Genomic DNA, 16,990 nt, shown 5'->3' with positions numbered 1-16,990 from the left:
GGACCACCCCCAGGGCCGTACGACAGGCCTGGCCCTGCAACCCCACTGAGGCCCCCTGCCACCAGCTCTGCCCAGCCTGCTGAAGACAGCGCCGCCAGGCCCAGGACACTCCTCCTGCCCTGTGGCACCTGCAGCCAGCGCCCCTCCCGGGGCAGTGACCAGAACGGCCACAGCGGAGCCAGGGCGGCGCCCCAAGAGCTGCCCCAAGGCCGCGCACGTGCCTACAACCCCGACGTCTGTGTCCCCAGAGAAGCTGGACACACAGGGGCCTCCAGAAGACAAGGTGACTGTGAGCACAGTGACCCCGAAGCCCTGGGAAGCCAGCGACACGCCCTGCTGCTTCACGCTGGCCTTCCCGCGGGACGGTGCCCCCCTTGCACGGCACAAGGTCCTGACCCTGAAGGGCTTGGCCTGGCCTGCATTTGGGCCCCGGGAGGGCAGGCGCGCCATGAGCACCCCACCAGCCAGAATGGTGCCTAAAGGGGCCACCCGGGCCAGTCCAGAATTCTGGCCCAAGGCCAGGCGGGCCCTCTCGGAGCCGCACATGACCAGCTGGGGCCTAGACATGCCCCACAAGGACACTTCGGTGACCTGAGGTGGCTCTGGGAGCAACAGGCCACCTCCACCGAGGGGGTGGCAGGGGCAGGTGGGCCGACCGCACCCCCATACACATAAGGAGGCAGGGCTGGCCCGATACCAGAGCCCACGCAGCCACCTGGGCCCCACGAGGCAGAGCAGAGGGCACTCTGGGCGGGCTGGACCCAACAGGCTGCACCCTTGCCTTTGCCAAAGTCAGTTACTGCCTTTCAGGGTCCCCAAAACTCAGGAGATATGACCCCAGCCGGAGTCCAAATGAGCTCCCCGCCCCCAGAGCCCTTCCCTATGAAAGCCTCCCTCCCAGAGGAAGGGACACCCTTTGTCTTAGTTTCCCCCTTTGCTGGTTGAAGGTGAATAAAGTTTCATGTGTTACGTGCTAGACTGGCCCATTCTTGCAGCACCCAGGGGGTCTCTGCAGAACGCACCCGGGGCCCCCAGAGACAGAGGGACCACCAGCAGGACCAAGCTGAGGTTCCCACATGCCTCCTGGAGGGCCACACGCACAACGGCCTCCCGGACTCAGCTCAGCACCAGGGTCAAGCCCATCAGATACTCTACAGTGACTCAGCATGTGCCCAGTGGGCCAGTATGGGGCTGAGGAGAGTGATAGCTGGGGGGCCAGTGGCATGAGTTCACGACAGTCTGTGCAAGGGGTCCCAGCAGACCCATGGTCCCTCCGTCACCTACCTGGGCGGGCCGGAGCTTCCTTCCCCGCATCCTCCCTGCGGGTGCCTCTTCCTTGCCTGTCGCCTGTGCCTCAGTTGGGAGAGCAGGCCCTGCAGCTCAGGCAGCCCAGGCCACCCCCGTGGGGCGGGCGGGCCCAGCTTGCTCGCCTTGTGCTGCTGGCTCTTGTGCTCCAGCTTGTAGACGGCATCCTCCACGCCCTGGCAAGAGGGGGCCAGCTCGTTGCGGGGACCACTGCCTTGGCCTCAAGTGGAACCCCAGCCCCTTCCTCACCCCACCCCGCAAACGGGGAGCTGGGCCCTGCCCGTCTTGATCCCCAGGGCCACCCCGTTGGGAGGCTTGTCCTCAGCAACTCCCCCGCGGCCTCCTGGGGGGGTTGGGCCGATTGGGACCTCCTTGCTGCTCTGGGGGTACAGGGGTTGGGGCCCCAGGGTCACCACTCCAGCCTGGTCAGGGCAGCTCTCTCTAGGGACCTCCACATCCCCCAGGAGCTGTGTCGGCCCAGACCCAGACGCTGGCCTCCCTCGCTGTCCTGACGTCCAGGGAGACTTACAGCGTGAGGGGCTGCTGGGCAACAGGGGTCCCAGAGGGTCCTGGAGCTACAGCCAGAGCCAGAGCGGCTGCCCTGCGTCGAGGGAGAGGGGGCAATGAGAGCTGCCCCTGGGCGGGGTGGGGGTCGCTCCGGCTCACCTGGCCCTTCTTGGCCGAAGTCTCCATGTAGGGGATGCCATAGCTGCGGGCCAGGTCCTGGGCCTGCCAACACTCCACGGTACACGTGGCCAGGTCACACTTGTTCCCCAACAGCACCCTGGGCACGTCGTCTGATTCCTTCAACCACTCAATCTGCTCTCTGCAAGGGGGAAGGTGTGAGTTGGCCGGTGGGCTGTGGGCTCGGCTGCACCCGGGACACGCAGAGAGTGGACGGGAGGCCCCCGAGGGTTGCCGGGCAGCTCACCTGTACTGGCGGATGTCCTCGAAGGATCTGGCCCTTGAAGGACTTGGCGTCGTTGACGGCAAACAGAGGAAGCCCTCCCGGGTGCACGTGTACTGGGCCTGCACAGCGCTGTACTCCTCCCGGCCCACCGTGTCCAGCATGCCCAGCAGGCACATCTCCCCATCGATGACCACTTGCTTCCGGTGGGAGTCCTGGGGAGGACACTGCTTAGAGACAGCCGGCCCTCCAGGGATGGGACCCTCCCTCGCTCCTCTCATGCCCCCCAGGACCAATGACAAAGAGACCCCTCCTGCAGTGTGGGTGGGAGACAAGCCCGTGTTAGGAGCTGGGCTGTGGACGGGAGCCGGGCCGGCTCACCTCTATGGTGGGAAAGTACTCAACCACAGAGTGGTTCTGGATGCGCTGGATGGTCAGGGCACTCTTCCCCACGCCTCTGGCACCCACCACCGTGAGCTCATACTCCGTCATCAGTCCTCAAGGGACCGCAGCATAAGGCACTGCAGTGGTCTCCTGTCCCGCCCGCCAAAGAAGCCTCACGCACCACGGCCAGACCACGCAGGGCACACCCACTGAGTTCCCTGCGCCAGCATGCCCAGGCCTGGCCTGCCCTCTGTGCCCAGACAGGTAACAGGGGACCCAGCCAGAAGGGTGGCCCAGACGCTCATCTGTGGCACCTCCAGCCCAGAGGTGGGGGGGGGGGCGCGGTCCTACCTCCAGCTGCACTTAATGACTGTGTGAGAGAAGCAGGGAGCCGGCCCCCCCAAACACAGGGCAGACAGCTGAGAGCATCTCCCAAGCAAGCACCTGAATTAGAAGCTGCTGGGTAGGCAAAAAGCCTGAACTGGAGGTGCCGCGGGCTGAGGATACCAGTGTCCCCACGAGAACAGGCCTTGCCACAGTGGAGGGCACAGCAGTGTGCCGGGACTGGCAAGTGGCAGCCGACAAGCAGCTGCAGCCACCCCCCACCTGGCATGCTGGTGCATCTGACAAGTATTCACTGAGCGCCTACTGCACGCCAGGTGCTGCTCCAGGAAGAGGGCGACAGGCAGACAGAAAGAATCCCTGCCCTGGCAGGATGGGGCTCTGCTCCAAGGAAAAGATCTACATAAAGGGGAAATAAAGGGAAACCCATGAGGCCCCAGTGCCAGAAGAAGTTTGTAAAACATAAGGCAGGTGAGGAGGTGGGCAGGCGGGGGTCAGAGCTCCAGGAAGCAGAAGGTGATCACAGGAAAAGACTCAAAAGAGGTGTGGCAACAGGGGACAGGTAAGAAAGGAAAAGGGCCTGGGGCCAACGCTCCTAGCTGGGGTGTCCCCATTCTGTGATGCTTAAAGAAGGGGGTCCCTTGCAGGATCAGTGGGCAGTGATTTTCTAAACTCCAGGCTCGCCTGGTGTGTGTCATGACCATGCGGTGCCCGAGCTCTTCGCAGGGGTCCATGGGGCTCTGGCGGGTGGGAGGCCTGCCTTGCCCTATGGTCACGGGCGGGCCTCCTCTCGGGGGCACCCAGCACACTTGTGGGGTCCCGGAAGACAGGGCCAGGGACACACAGCCAGAGGGGCTGGCCTGGGTGAGGCAGAGCGGAGCACCTCTGCCCGTCTCACCTGCGCCCCCGCGTGCCTGGCGAGGACAGTAGGCACCTCGCCCGGCCCGGCTCCTGCAGCCCCTGAGGACATCTAGAGGCCAACTCCTGAACTGGCCCGGAAAGCTGAAGTGATTCAAGCTACTTAAGTATGAAAAGAAAAAGAGAGAACTGGAAAACGTTCCTGTTATAGCCAAGCGTCCTTTTGTTCTGAGAGAGAAGCGAACCCAGGCTCCCGGCTCTGTGGTCCTCCGTTTACTGAGCACTTCCCGGGGCGGCCCTGCGGGGCTGCAGGTGAAGCTGGGGAGCTGTGCTCCCTTCCCAGGGGCAGGCAGGAAGGGTGTGGAGTCAGAGCTGCAATCCTCCCCACTCAGCCCCACTGCACACCGCGAGGGCCTGCTAGGTACCAAGTGCATTCTGGTGGTCTCTGATTTTGCTAACACCCCGAGCAGATTGTGCTCCTGTTTACAGAAAAAGAATCTGAGGTGTGGAGAGGGCACTTGACCTATATCCCAGGTCAGTCTCAAAGTTCTTAGTAGAGCTTGGGAGTTACCTAACAACTGTGATAGCTCAGGCTGTGAAGCCCAGTGAAAAAAGGCTTACTTCAGTCTAATGCTCCTTGCAAACTCTGGCAGTGCTGAACATGACATGGCATGCCGCTCTGCTCTCCCCAACTCCTAGACCAAGGAGGCTCTGAATTAGCGTCAGCTCACAATCAACAGGTGAGAGGGAGGCCCCCGATTTTGTGAAAACGCAGGAAGAGAACAGTGCAAATAATTTATTTCCGTCACTCCGCGTTTGAGGCTCACTCGCACCAACTGCACAATCCCGGGCCAACAGTCTGCCGGGGCTCAGAGCCCGATCGGGACCCAGGCTGGTCTGGGTTTCATCTCGCGACTTCCGACGGCACCAGCGGGTCGGCCTGGCTCAGGGCGAGCTGGTCCTTCTTCTCCTTCTGCAAGACCTGCTCCTCCCACAGCGCCTGGTCCACCTGATCGTCGGTGAGCACCACGGGCTTGAACTTCTCGTCGAAGAGCCGCTCATTGGCCTCCGAGTGCAGCTGGTGGGGCCCGACGACGCGCAGATGTGCCGGCAGGTGCAGAAACTCGTCGTCGTTGATGTCGCAGTCGTGCATCCGGCTCCCCAGCACCCACCAGCGGCCCACGAAGCCAACATCCAGGATCCGGTCCGGGAAGTCGACCCAGCGGGGCTGCAGGTAGCGGCAGCGGGCCTGGTAGAGGCTGGCCTGGGCGTCGAAGGGCGCCTCGTACACCAGCGAGCAGAGACCCAGGCTCACGTGGCGCAGGCAGCCGCGACCCCGCAGCCAGAGCAGCCGTTGCACGAACGCCTCCGAGTCGCGGTTGCGCGTGGCGGGCGCCAGCAACAAGAGGGTCCCCGACGCGTCGAGCAGCGCCTCCTCAAAGGCCGCCTCGCTCGGCGCGAGGGCGCAGCAGGCCGCCGCACCACCCAGCAGCCCCACGTACACGGCCGCCCGCACGGGTCGGGCCCTCGCCGCCGCCGCCGCATCCCCGCAGGCCTCAGCGTAGTCCCGGAGCAGCGCGCGGGCCCAGGCGCCTGAGGGGAGAGAAGCGCGGTGAGGGCGGTGCGGCCGCTGCGGCCGCCCACCCCGCCGCCTCCCGCCGCTACTCACCCAACCGTGCCCACACGCCGGGCTTTGCGGCCGCAGTGTCACCAGTCTCTGCACGGCTTCGGGGCCAAAATCTCTTCCGAACGGCCGCCGCCATTGTCTTCCGGCTTTGCGTCCGTACTCCGAAGAGAAACGCCAGGTAGGCGAAGCAGAAGGCCCGGGGAGTCTCTTCTGCGCAAGCGTCAACACTGCCGGAAGTGGATTCCCATCGGAAGAGGGTAGAATACGGACCGACGCCGGATGTTCCTGTCAGATCGGAGTACGGTCGTCTGTGGCTGGCAGGCGGGTTGCGCAGGCGCAGAGAGCCGGGGCCCCGCCGGTTGAGGTAGCCGAAGGTGAGGGGGCTGTGGGTGCACCTGTGGGGCCGGAGCGGCGAGTTCACGCCCCGGTGGGTGCGGTTAGCCGCCAGACCGGGCTCGGGGCTGAGGCTAGCCTCCAGGAGGGCCCCGAGAGAGGTCGGGGGCGGGCCTGATTGGCCTCTGTCCTCAGAGCGGGATGCAGTGACGGCCCTGAGCGACCATGGCAGCGGCAGACGAGCTGGCCTTCCACCGTGAGTGCATCCGCGACCGGGCCCGACTCCTGCCCCGTCCGCTGGCCTGAACCTCCCATCCAGGTTCCAGCTCAGATCTAACCCGAACCCCAGTCAGCTGTGAACCCCGGCCCAGGCATGAAACCCATCCCTAACTCGAATGCCGCTCCCGCCCTAAACTCAGGCCTCAAACCCGAGCCGCCACCTCATTCCAGGATCAGCCCTCAATTGCGGGCCCATGTTAGAAGGGAGGGGACACACCTCTTTCCCACTCACCAGAGTTGAGGAAGACGTGCCCTGAGTTGGGGGTGAACACCCAGGTGGTTACGGTTAGCGTTGGCCCCTAGATGAGCAGTGGGCAAAACCAAATTGTTTGTTTGCTTTTGATAAATTTATTTATTTATTTATTTTTGGCTGCGTTGGGTCTTCGTTGCTGTGCGCGGGCTTTCTCTAGTTGCGGCGAGCGGGGGCTACTCTTCGCTGCAGGACGCAGGCTTCTCATTGCGGTGGCTTCTCTTGTTGCAGAGCACGGGCTCTAGGCACGTGGGCTTCGGTAGTTGTGGCGCATGGGCTCAGTAGTTGTGGCTCGCGGGCTCTAGAGCGCAGGCTCAGTAGTTGTGGCGCACAGGCATAGTTGCTCCGCGGCATGTGGGATCTTCCCAGACCGGGGATCGAACCCATGTCCCCTGTATTGTCAGGCGGATTCTTAACCACTGCACCACCAGGGAAGCCCCGAAACCAAATTGTCTTGACTCCCAAATATGCCTGTGTCCCGTATGCCTTCTTGACAGAGTTCGAGGAAGCTACTAATCTGCTGGCCCAGACCCCAAATGAGGCCACCACCAGAGGTGATCAGCTGGTTCCCCAGCAGCACGTGGCTGTGGCCATGGACTCAGGTGGCAGCTACGGAGCTGAGGACGAGGTGGAGGAGAGTGACAAGACCGCGGTGAGTCCCATAAGTCCCCGTGCCCTGCCCCTTGTCCCAGCCACCCACCCCTGCCACCCCCCAAGTGCTGAAAGCCTGCACTGTGCAGCTCCTACAGGAGGAGAAGCAGCAGCCTGGTTTCTGGACCTTTAGCTACTATCAGAGCTTCTTTGACGTGGACACCTCACAGGTCAGGCCGGGAAAGCTGGTGGGATGGGACTTGGAGTCACGCTTGGGGTTCAGCCACTAGTCACTGAGCACTTCTTGTGCACCAGGCCCTGGGCAAGTGCTGGCAATATGCACCTGGGAGAACAAGAGCTCCTACCCAGGCTGGTAGGTGTGACTGTGTGTGCTGCAAGGACGTGGCATGACCAGGACTCTTGGGAACATGGGGGACACAAGTGATATGGTGGGTTAGGGAAGGGCCCACTGGAGGAGGTGAGGAATTTGCTGAGACTTAGAGGAGAAGGCAGACCTAGCCAGGAAGAGTGGAGGGAAGCATAAGTATGTTCCAGGCACAGGGAACGGCACATGCGGAGGACCAAAGGTGAGAGAAGGCACACACTACTGCAGAGGCTACCTGTCACTCAGGCTGGAGAGTGAGGTGGGGGACTGGCGGAGAGAAGCCAGATCACCAAGGGCCTCATGAGCTATGTTAAGGAGTCTGGGTTTTATCCTAAGGGTGCTGGGGAGTCATGGAAGGGTTTAGAGCAGGAGACGCTTGAGTAGCATGGAACATGGATCGGAGGCCCCAGGCCAGGGTGGGAGATGGTAATAAACCAGGGCTGCGGAGTAGGGAACACGTTGGGAGAGATGGGGGAAGGAGAACGCCCAGGACTAGGACTTGTTGACGACTGTTAATGGGGAGGGGGGAGAGAGCCAAAAGGGGAGTCCGGGGCAGCCAAGCTGGAGGCAGAGGAAGCAAAGAAGAAGATGGCAGGCCCTGAAGCGTCCTTCAGAGTGGTGGGACACTGGGATATTGAGTGGGGGCTGCCCGGGGAAGGGGCGGGCTCCAGGCCATAGGAAGACAGGAGCCCCTGAGGAGCTTGACCCCTTTCCTCCTGGGTGGTGAAGAGCCCCAGGCGGGCTTCCATCCTAGGCCCCGGCCTTGCTCCCCAGGTCCTGGACCGGATCAAAGGCTCGCTGCTGCCCCGGCCCGGCCACAACTTTGTACGGCACCATCTGCGGAATCGGCCAGACCTGTATGGTGAGTGAGGTTGTGCATTCAGTTCATTTGATTATTCATTGGGCAAATGTGGACTGAGTGCCAGGCCCCAGTATACAGCTGAGAACAAAGCAGAATCACTCACGGAGAGCGTGAAACTTACACTCTGTTCAGGGAGATAGAGCCAAATGAGGCTGCAGAGGGCGTTGGGGCTAGGGAGAGAAGCACAGGGTTTAGAGGATGGGAACTGTGATTTCGCACGGGTTGGTCAGGGAAGACCCCTCTGAGGAGGGTGAGAGAATAAGCCTGGTTGGTGTCAGGGCAGGGTGTGGGGAGACCCCGGGGAAGAACATTACAGAAGTGGGATGTGGGAAACAGGCCTGCACTGCAGGGCAGCACTGTCATTGGACTGGAGTGAGCTGCCAGGAGGCCACAGAGGTGACAGGACAGATCACACAGGCCTCCTATGCTGTGGTGAGAAGGGATCTTAGTTAAATGTCCTTAGGTGCTCTGGGCCCGGGGCGGGGGCGGAGTGGGGGGAGGGCAGAAGCTGGGAGACCAGGGAGGAGGCGACTGCTGAGGTCCAGCGCGGGATGATGGGCCTGGCCTGGGGTGGAGAGCGCCGGGTGTTGGATTCTGGCACACGTCAAAGATGAAGCCAACACGTCAGATGTGGGGTGGAAGGAGAGGAGATAAGGAGGCTCCAGAGTTTTTGGCTGGACTACCAGAAAGCGGGAGTTGCTATTTACTGATGCGGAAAGGCGTGCGACTCGGGGGGAAAGGGTGAGTGTGGTGGGGTGGAGTGGGAACGTTGAATAGGAGCTGCAGGTTCAGGGCAGATGCCCAGACTTGAGACATTTGGGGGTCGTCGGCACAGAGGTGGCATAAGGCCCTGAGGCTGAACGAGATCACACAAGGGGTGAATGAATGCAGAGAAGAGGTTTGAAGACTGGGCCCCAGGCCAGCTCCCCGCTGTTAAAGAGCTCAGGGAGTCAAAAAGGTTGAGGAGCTGCCAGTGAGATGAGACAAAAGCAAAAAGTAAAGTCCTGGGAACCACATGGAGAGTGTTTCCAGAAGGAGGGCGTCAGCTATGTCAAAGGCCATCGATGAGTGCTGGGCGCCAGCACTGGATTCAGCTGCCAGTTTGTTACTGGTGTGACGCCGGGTCGATGGGGGGGCGGAGGGGGTGGAGGCAGCCCGGAGCTTGGGAAGAGGCTGGGACAAGATGGGACGAGTCACCTGTCCTGGGAGGTCCCACCCTGGGACCCTGAGCATGCCCCGCCCGCAGGCCCCTTCTGGATCTGTGCCACACTGGCCTTTGTCTTGGCCGTCACCGGCAACCTGACCCTGGTACTGGCCCAGAGGAGGGACCCCTCCATCCACTACAGCCCCCAGTTCCACAAAGGTAAGTGAAGTGGGCAAGGCCTGGTACCGGGCGGGGGGGGGGCGGTGCCGTGGCCCAGGGGCGATTACCTGCCTTGCCCGCAGTGACCGTGGCCGGCACCGCCATCTACTGCTACGCGTGGCTCGTGCCGCTGGCGCTGTGGGGCTTCCTGCAGTGGCGCAAGGGTGTCCGGGAGCGCATGGGGCCTTACACCTTCCTGGAGACGGTGTGCGTCTATGGCTACTCCCTCTTTGTCTTCATCCCCACTGTGGTGAGTGGGGCTCAGGGACGGGTGGGCCCCGGGCACCACGGGGACAACCTGGTAGCAGCTGCCTGTGTCGTCCCCAGGTCCTGTGGCTCATCCCTGTCCCATGGCTGCAGTGGCTCTCCGGGGCCCTGGCCCTGGCCCTGTCAGCCGCGGGCCTGGTGTTCACCCTCTGGCCCGTTGTCCGTGAGGACACCCGGTGGGCGGCTGTGCTGCTGCTCTCCGTGGTGGTGCTGCTCCACGCCCTCCTGGCCACGGGCTGTAAGGTACCGGGCTGGGGTGGGCACAGGCTGGGCCTGGGGTAGGGGTTGGCTTGCTGGCTCTGATGCTGACCCAGGCTTCTCTCGGTTCAGTTTTACTTCTTCCAGCCGCTACCTCTGGAGCCCGCAGCACCTCCCCACCAGGCTACATCTCAGCCCCCAACCGTACTACTGTCACCGCCCCCACCAAGGTCCGCAGCAGCCTAGGAAGACTGGAGCCCACAGGTGAGGAACTGTTTCCAGCTGTGGCTGAGGGGGTCTCCGGCCCCCATCCCAAGGTTAGAAGTCATGGGGCCACTCCTAGGAGTTTCTCTCTTTCAGGCCCAACATAAGGGGGTGCCTCTGCCTGCCCTGCCCCCCAGACGGTGACTGAAGGCTCCCCTGAGACCTCAAGATGATTTTGCTACTTTCCAGACTTTTCTTACAAAGCAAACACTTTTATTTTCTATGCAAAGGTGATTCAAAGAATTTATATAAAGGCGGGAGAGGGGCAGAACAGGGAGCTTCCAGGGCAGCCATTGCCCCACAGGCCACCTGCCAGGATGGGCGGGCAGCACAGGGGGCCACCCCAGCCACGGCTGTGCCTGCTCTTCCTGGGGGGCCCAGTTAGTGGGCCTTGGGCCTAGCCTGAGCTCCACCACATCCGAGTTTTGGGGTGTTAGAAACGGGGAGCAGAAGTAGAAGAAAATTGCCTGTGCTGAAACATACATTTCCTTGTTTATTAGGTTTTTTTTTTTCTTTTCTTTTTTTTGGAGAGGTCCCTGCAAGGCCCCTTCCCAGGCTGGGGAGGGGCCAAAATGCCATCATAGTACTAGGGACTGGAGCATCTACAAATACTGAAGGGGATACACAGGCCTAACGTTAGCTACAAGGAAAAAGGATGCCTTCCACGACAGACCCTTGAGGTTTCTGTGTCTGCTCAAGCGGCTGACAGTGACCCTTCCCCCCAGGGCCCACGAGGCCACCTGTTCTAGCTCTTGGTGTGGGTGTGGGACCTGCAGGGGCTCAGGGACAGGACAGCAGCAAGTGGCAGGGGCCGAGGACGGAGGGCCTTCCCGACAGCCGGGTGGGTTGTACATTCAAGTGTGAGGTGAACCCTTTGGTGGGAGGGGGCCGAGGGGCTCCAGAGGCCCGGCCCCGCCCCATCCTGAAGACTCGGCAGGGCTGCCCCTCGCCACTGAGCCTCTGAGTCGGGGAGAGGGGCTGCTGGCTCGGCCCGGCTGGCCTGATGTCTCGGAGGGTCTGTGGATTGACACTGGTTCTTTTCGTAAAAAAATAAAATTAAAAAAAGCAGCATGTCACGCCCATTGTGACCAAGGCCTGGTAGTTGAAGGGGAGGCCCCGCCTGGCCAGGACTGCCTTCCCACTGGAGACAGGCAGGGGGCAGGCCTGAGGGGCCGGGGGATGGCGGGGGGTAGGGGGGGCGCGGGCGGCAGCTGCTCCCCTCCCTCCCTGCCAGGCCTGCAGCTGTCAGGCCCGGACACACCTGTTACAGAAGATTTCAAACCCAGGTCAGGGTGGAGAGGGCAGGAGCGGGTAACAGGGCTCCCACGACACGATCGTGTGTAAAATATGGCAGCGACACGCGCTCAGGGCCAAGATGTGGGCGGGCAGCGGGCTGGGGGCGGCGGCAACATCGTGTAAAAAAGTGTTCAAGTTCCCATAGCAAAGAGGGCTGTGAGCGGGTGTTTGGGCTTCTCCGGTACAAGGGTGAGAGCCACCCGGGTGGAGGGGGGATGGGCAGGGTCTTCATTTGGTTTCCTGGTGCTGTCAGTCTGTTCCACTCCGGAGGGCCCTAGCTCCCGTAGTGCATGGTGTTGGTTGGGATGGACATGGGCGAGGCCATTGATATGGCGGGGCCGCCCATGGTGAACTGGCTGTTGACCGCGTAGTGGGCGCTGGAGCTGCCGCCGCTGCTGCCCTGGGCACCGGAGGACCCTGTGGGGCGGGGTGTGGGCACTGAGGAGCCAGCTCTGCCCCCTCGCCCGCCCAGACCCACGGCAGAGTCAGAGAGAGAGAGCGCAGGCGAGAGGGCAGGCGGGCGCCCGGCGGTGGGCACCCTCACACCCGCGGGACCCTGCTCCCCCCGCCCACCATTACCTTGGACAATCCCCGTGCTCATTATGGAGCCCATCCGGGAGTGGGTGTGATTGACAATCCCCGTGTTGGCTGCGTAGCAAGAGGAAGGAAGGAAGGAAAGGAGATGGCGTCACCGCCCCCAGCCCGCCCGGCCCACGTGCCTGGCGTAGTGGGTGCTCACACTCGGATGTGGGGAGTGTGGGCGCGGTGCTGGCAGAGCGAGGCAGAGAGGAACGGCGCGGGGGACCTCAGCCCCCGGGAAGAAGAAAAGGGGGTGAGGCCGAAGGCCTGAGCTCGCCCCAGCGCGCCCACCCCCCATGCGCTCACCTAAAGGAATCAGGTTGTTGTGCCCCACGCTGGAGCCGCCGGCGATAACACTGCTCAGGTCGTAGGCAGTCGGCATCCCTGTGCCGGGGAGGGACATGTCAGGGGCGGGGGACAGTGTCCTGGGCAGGGATTCGAGGGGCCAGAACTGCCAGCGTTTACTCAGGAAGCACCGGCAGGTGTGTCCAGGAAGTGACACTGGCACCTGCCCCACCCACACACGGGCCTGCTCACCAGCCACGGCCATCCCGCTGCTGAGGTTGTAGGTGCTGCCGGTGTTCCACATGTTCTCCGAAGGGGACGTGTAGTGGGAGCCAGGCGGCGGGGAGGGCGTCGTGCCTGTGTATCTGTGGCAGAGACGGACCGGTCGACAGGGCTGAGGGGCTGCAGGCGAGGAGGGGCACGCCCCCTCCCACCACGTGCAGGCCAAGGGCCCATCCTACCTGAAGAAGGGGTTTTTCAGATCCAGGAGGTTACTGGATTTGGAGCCTGTCTGGTCTACCTGGGCCACAATACTGATGTCATAGCTCTGTCTGTAGAGAAGGCAGGAGGGGCCGGCCATGAGCCGGCTGCATGGATGGACTGGAGCCCTGCCTCCCCTAGCCCCGGCCAGCAGCTCACACCTTTTGTTGGCAATAAGCAGACATGTCCCTGAGAGCGTGTCCCCGGCCTTGGCGAACAGTGGTGACTGGAACAGGCACCGGACCTGGTACCAGTGGGTCAGGGGCTCCGTCGGGGCCGTGGACAGCCACACGGTCATTCTGCCAAGCAGGAAGAGGCATGCGTTTGCCCGGGCTGCAGCCCCCACCTTGTGCACCCTGAGCTCTCCCCAGGCATCTGTGCCCTGCCACCCAGGGGTCCCCTGGGGCCCTGGAGCCGAGACAGGTTGGCTGTCCAGGAAGTTAACACACAGCCCCACAGCTATGGGGCACCCACTCACCCTGACATACATGCCAAGAGACACAGTCAGGTCCCGTGAGTAACAGTCACTCAGAACAGGGTAGACACCCACCCCGCCACAACAGCCTACTGCTTGAAGGCCAGCGCCTGCTGCCTTTGGAAGAAACAGTGGAACCCAGAGGAGTCGGGTCCTGCCCTCGCAGCCCCCAGTTCATCATCTGAGCCAGCCAGGCCTGGGCTTCCCAACTGCAGGCAAGTCCCTGGGGCCAGGGGCAGGGGCCACCTGCTCTGCCCTGTTACACTCACATGGAGCCAATGAAAGCGACGTCAAACCAGAAGGCCAGACCATGAACCAGCCCGGAATGCAGCATGTGGAATTTGAATGGGATTTCTATCCTGAAAGGCAAAGGGCAGTGATTGCTGGGGAAGCTAGCTGAACAGGGGCTGCCAGGAGAGAAGAGGGGTACTCAGGTGTTGAGTCTCTGCCCGCCTGCCCTGGGGAGGAGAATTCTGCCTGAGGGAGCCGGCTGCGGCCTTGACCTCCAGCAGGAGCCAGACCCAGGAGGACAGGGCATGGGTGCCAGTACCTGTGCAAATCTCCTTCTTTGGCTTCTAAGAAGTTCACCGTGTACTTGACAGACTTGGCCATGAGGATCCGGATGTCAAATGTGTCCTGGGAGAGATCAGAGGTGTGACCTGACTTCAGGCACGGGGTGAAGTCCTGAGTCTGGCCACGGCGCCTAGGCCACTCAGCTAAAACCAGTTTGCCCTTCTCAGACATGCTAGGGGGAGGGGGAATTAGTACAACACAATGGAAGGAAATTAGGTGACAGCTCGCAAAATGACAACCATTCATCTGCATTAAAGACTTGGCAGTTCCACTTCTGGGATTTTAACCTACGGATCTACGTGCACATGTACAAACTTACACATGGAGTTACAGATTGCCTATAGCAGCGACACGCTGGAAACCATCTAATGAAACAAGTAATGGCCCAACAATAAAAGATTATGTACATGAAAAAGAATGAAGAGGCTGTTTATGATGGGGAAAGATCTCTAAGGTAAACTGTTAAACAAGTTCACAAAAAAAAGAAGAAAAAGTTAGAGAACTGTGCACTGACGTCCACTCCCAGCCATGACGGAGATTTCTTATCAGACTAACACTGCTGCCAAGAACTATACGAACTGAATAAAAAACAAAGGAAAAAAACCCCAGTTGTCTGAAATCACTGGAGAGCGACCACAGCAGCTACAGCTTTGGGGCCAAGATCCTAGAGAGAGGAGAGATGCTTTTCGGCCTGTGCCTTTCCCCTTGGGACGGGGCCTTTCAGCAGCCTCCCTGGGTGGGGAAAGCAAAATGGGGGTTCGGGATTACCAAGGCAGCTAGCACTCAAGGGGCCAAGATGCTAAAGAAAACGGAAATGTGGAAATTTGAGGTGGACAGTCTGCCCGTGATTTCACTTCGTGGCATTTGCCAATTCCTGAGCTACATGTGGGATGGGGGTAGGGAAATCAAGCAGAAAGCTACTTCCATGAGATTAAAAAGCTAATGAAAGGTTCAGCACCATGTTGGTGCTCGGAGTATGGAACAAGGGGCCCTGTGAACCACCAGGCTCACCGAGACCATGAAGACTATGCCCTAAAGCAGCGGTTCTCAAAATGAGGTCCCTTCCAGAGCACCCTCAAGGTCAAAACTATTTTCACCATATAACACTGTTTTCTGCCCTTTTCATTCATTCACTCACCTGTGATACCACAACAGATTGAATGCAGAAGCAGAATCCAACTGTCTTCTGCTAAGCCAGCCATTAAAAAGATTTGCAAATTTAAAATGTCGCTAATTCTTGCTGGAAAGTTTTGCAATATAGTTTTCTTTTTAAAAATGCTATTTATGTTAACACGTAATGGGTTTTTATTGTTATCCTTAAATTAACTAATGTGTATTTTTAAATTTCTTGGGTTTAGTTTTCAATGTCAATAGATATTGACGGTACATCAATCAATACAATGCACACAAAACTTCTTTGGGATCCTACATTTTTGAGAATGTAAAAGGGTCCTGAGACGAAAGTGTTTGAGAACTGCTGCCTTACAGGGAAACCGGGCGATATGCCAGTTAAGCAGAGTCTGAAAAGCAACCTCCAAATGTCTTAAATGCCTCATAGGACCAAGGTAATCTGTCATTATGGCTTCTTGCCTGAACAAAAACGAATCCTTGGATAGAAAAACATCATCCAGAGCCTCTATAATTTTTCATTCTGGCATTCAATGACCAGGCATACCAAGAGACAGAACCAAAGTACCAAAAACCAGGAGAAGAAAAAACAGAAATACACTTACCACTTATCCAGATACTAAAAGTGATCAGAGACTTAGAATTAACATGTTTAAGGAAAAAAGGTGAACAAATTTCACAGAGAACTGAAATAATAAAAAAAAAAATAAGCAAAATGAAACTCTAGAACTGAAATTTTAGAAAACCATGGGGGAGGAGGAGTTGGATGGGCAGTCAAAAGGAACTACAAACTTCTAGTTATAAGTACTAGGGATGGAATGTACACCATGATAAATATAATTACCTCTGCTGTACGTTATACATGCAAGTTGTTAGGAGAGTAAATCCTAAAAGTTCTCATCACACACAAAATTTTTTTTTCCAAAAACAACAAAAAAAATTCAGATTATACATAGTGATGAGAGGATTGGAACTGGGAGATGGATAAGGAGAAAACATGAAAATTATGCAATTGGGATAGAAAAGTGTAAGTATAGAAAAGAGTATAAGAATCATCTGAGAAATGGTGAAAAGGTCTAATGTATACATAATCAGAGTTCCAAAAGAAGAAAGAGAATGGGACAGAGGTAGTGTTTAAAGAGATGCTGGGCTTCCCTGGTGGCGCAGCGGTTAAGAGTCCTCCTGCCAATGCAGGGGACATGGGTTCAAGCCCTGGTCTGGGAGGATCCCACATGCCACAGAGCAACTAAGCCCGTGTGCCACAACTACTGAGCCTGCGAGCCACAACTACTGAAACCCCGTGCACCTAGAGTCCGTGGTCTGCAACGAGAGAAGCCAGCACACCGCAATGAAGAGTAGCCCCCGCTCACTGCAACTACAGAAAGCCTGCACGCAGCAACAAAGATCCAACGCAGCCAAAAATAAATTAATTAATTAAATTAATTTAAAAAAAAAAAGAGAGATGCTGCCCTAGAGTCTCCCAAAACTAGTGAAAGACAATCAAGAGGGGGATAAATAATATATACCTTATTAAAACAAAAGAAAGCAAGAAAAGAGTTAAAAAGAAACAACAGGATAAATAGAAAAATAGTAAAATGATAGATTTATAGCCATAAAGAGCTGTAATCACATTAAATACAAATGGTCTAAATATTCTAATTAAAAGACAAAAACCTGTCAATCTGGTTAAAAAACAAAACCCAAATATATGATATTTACATGAGATAAACCTTAAGTAATAGGTTATAAGAAGGCTGAAAGAAGAAGGATGAAAAGTATGTATCCTATAAAGATTAACCAAAGAAAGCCTGAGTAGCTAAACTATTGTCAGAAAAAAATAGACTGTAAGGACTTCCATGGTGGTACGGTGGTTAAGAATCTGCCTGCCAGCGCAGCAAACACGGGTTCGAGCCCTGGGCTGGGAAGATCCCACATGCCGCAGAGCAACTAAGCCCGTGC

General features: G+C 58.5%; 4 protein-coding genes across 18 annotated transcripts in view; 1 reads left to right on the top strand and 3 right to left on the bottom strand.

Annotated features, from left to right (window-relative positions):
* The window catches only part of LOC101271947 (GTPase HRas-like), a 49,617-nt gene extending 47,226 nt beyond the window's left edge, over nt 1–2,391 (bottom strand). For all 6 annotated transcript variants that reach the window (XR_007476551.1, XR_007476552.1, XM_049708150.1 and 3 more), the window contains exons 1-3: nt 2,237–2,391; nt 1,972–2,131; nt 1,285–1,481 (exon numbers count right to left, since the gene is read on the bottom strand). Coding sequence is in view for 4 of the 6 variants with exons in the window: in XM_049708150.1 (XP_049564107.1) it covers nt 1,285–1,481; nt 1,972–2,131; nt 2,237–2,391 (512 nt within the window). In the remaining 2 variants the exon portion in view is untranslated. The remainder of the gene's footprint in view (nt 1–1,284; nt 1,482–1,971; nt 2,132–2,236) is intronic.
* A 2,186-nt stretch (nt 2,392–4,577) lies between these two features.
* TIMM29 (translocase of inner mitochondrial membrane 29) lies at nt 4,578–5,615 on the bottom strand. The gene is made up of 2 exons (XM_004277375.3): nt 5,466–5,615; nt 4,578–5,389 (listed from the first exon to the last, which is right to left on the bottom strand). The coding sequence occupies exons 1-2, from the start codon at nt 5,557–5,559 to the stop codon at nt 4,701–4,703; spliced, it is 783 nt and encodes a 260-aa protein (XP_004277423.1). The 5' UTR covers nt 5,560–5,615; the 3' UTR covers nt 4,578–4,700.
* Nucleotides 5,616–5,693: 78 nt separating this feature from the next.
* On the top strand, nt 5,694–16,491 carry YIPF2 (Yip1 domain family member 2). 5 transcript variants are annotated; one of them, XM_049708146.1, is made up of 10 exons: nt 5,694–5,797; nt 5,952–6,012; nt 6,783–6,937; nt 7,026–7,106; nt 8,036–8,123; nt 9,370–9,486; nt 9,570–9,736; nt 9,814–9,996; nt 10,084–10,215; nt 10,312–16,491. In XM_049708146.1, the coding sequence occupies exons 2-9, from the start codon at nt 5,982–5,984 to the stop codon at nt 10,195–10,197; spliced, it is 936 nt and encodes a 311-aa protein (XP_049564103.1). In that variant the 5' UTR covers nt 5,694–5,797; nt 5,952–5,981; the 3' UTR covers nt 10,198–10,215; nt 10,312–16,491. The 5 variants fall into 5 exon arrangements, with proteins under 5 accessions (XP_049564103.1, XP_049564104.1, XP_049564105.1 ...); XM_049708147.1 differs by having other exon boundaries at nt 5,711–5,787; XM_004277374.4 differs by having other exon boundaries at nt 5,735–6,012.
* The window catches only part of CARM1 (coactivator associated arginine methyltransferase 1), a 42,485-nt gene continuing 35,901 nt past the window's right edge, over nt 10,407–16,990 (bottom strand). For 4 of the 6 annotated variants that reach the window (XM_049708141.1, XM_049708142.1, XM_049708143.1 and 1 more), the window contains 7 exons: nt 13,881–13,966; nt 13,600–13,689; nt 13,017–13,154; nt 12,837–12,926; nt 12,628–12,740; nt 12,397–12,474; nt 10,407–12,159 (listed from right to left, as the gene is read on the bottom strand). In XM_049708141.1, the coding sequence (XP_049564098.1) occupies nt 11,786–12,159; nt 12,397–12,474; nt 12,628–12,740; nt 12,837–12,926; nt 13,017–13,154; nt 13,600–13,689; nt 13,881–13,966 (969 nt within the window). In that variant the 3' untranslated portion in view covers nt 10,407–11,785. The remainder of the gene's footprint in view (nt 12,160–12,396; nt 12,475–12,627; nt 12,741–12,836; nt 12,927–13,016; nt 13,155–13,599; nt 13,690–13,880; nt 13,967–16,990) is intronic. The other 2 variants (XM_033401118.2, XM_033401114.2) reach the window with 2 other exon arrangements.

The sequence above is a fragment of the Orcinus orca genome, chromosome 3 (genome assembly GCF_937001465.1).
Source record: "Orcinus orca chromosome 3, mOrcOrc1.1, whole genome shotgun sequence".
NCBI lineage: Eukaryota > Metazoa > Chordata > Mammalia > Artiodactyla > Delphinidae > Orcinus > Orcinus orca.
The sequence above is the reverse complement of the archived record's forward strand: the minus strand, read 5'-3'. Positions and strand labels throughout refer to the sequence as shown.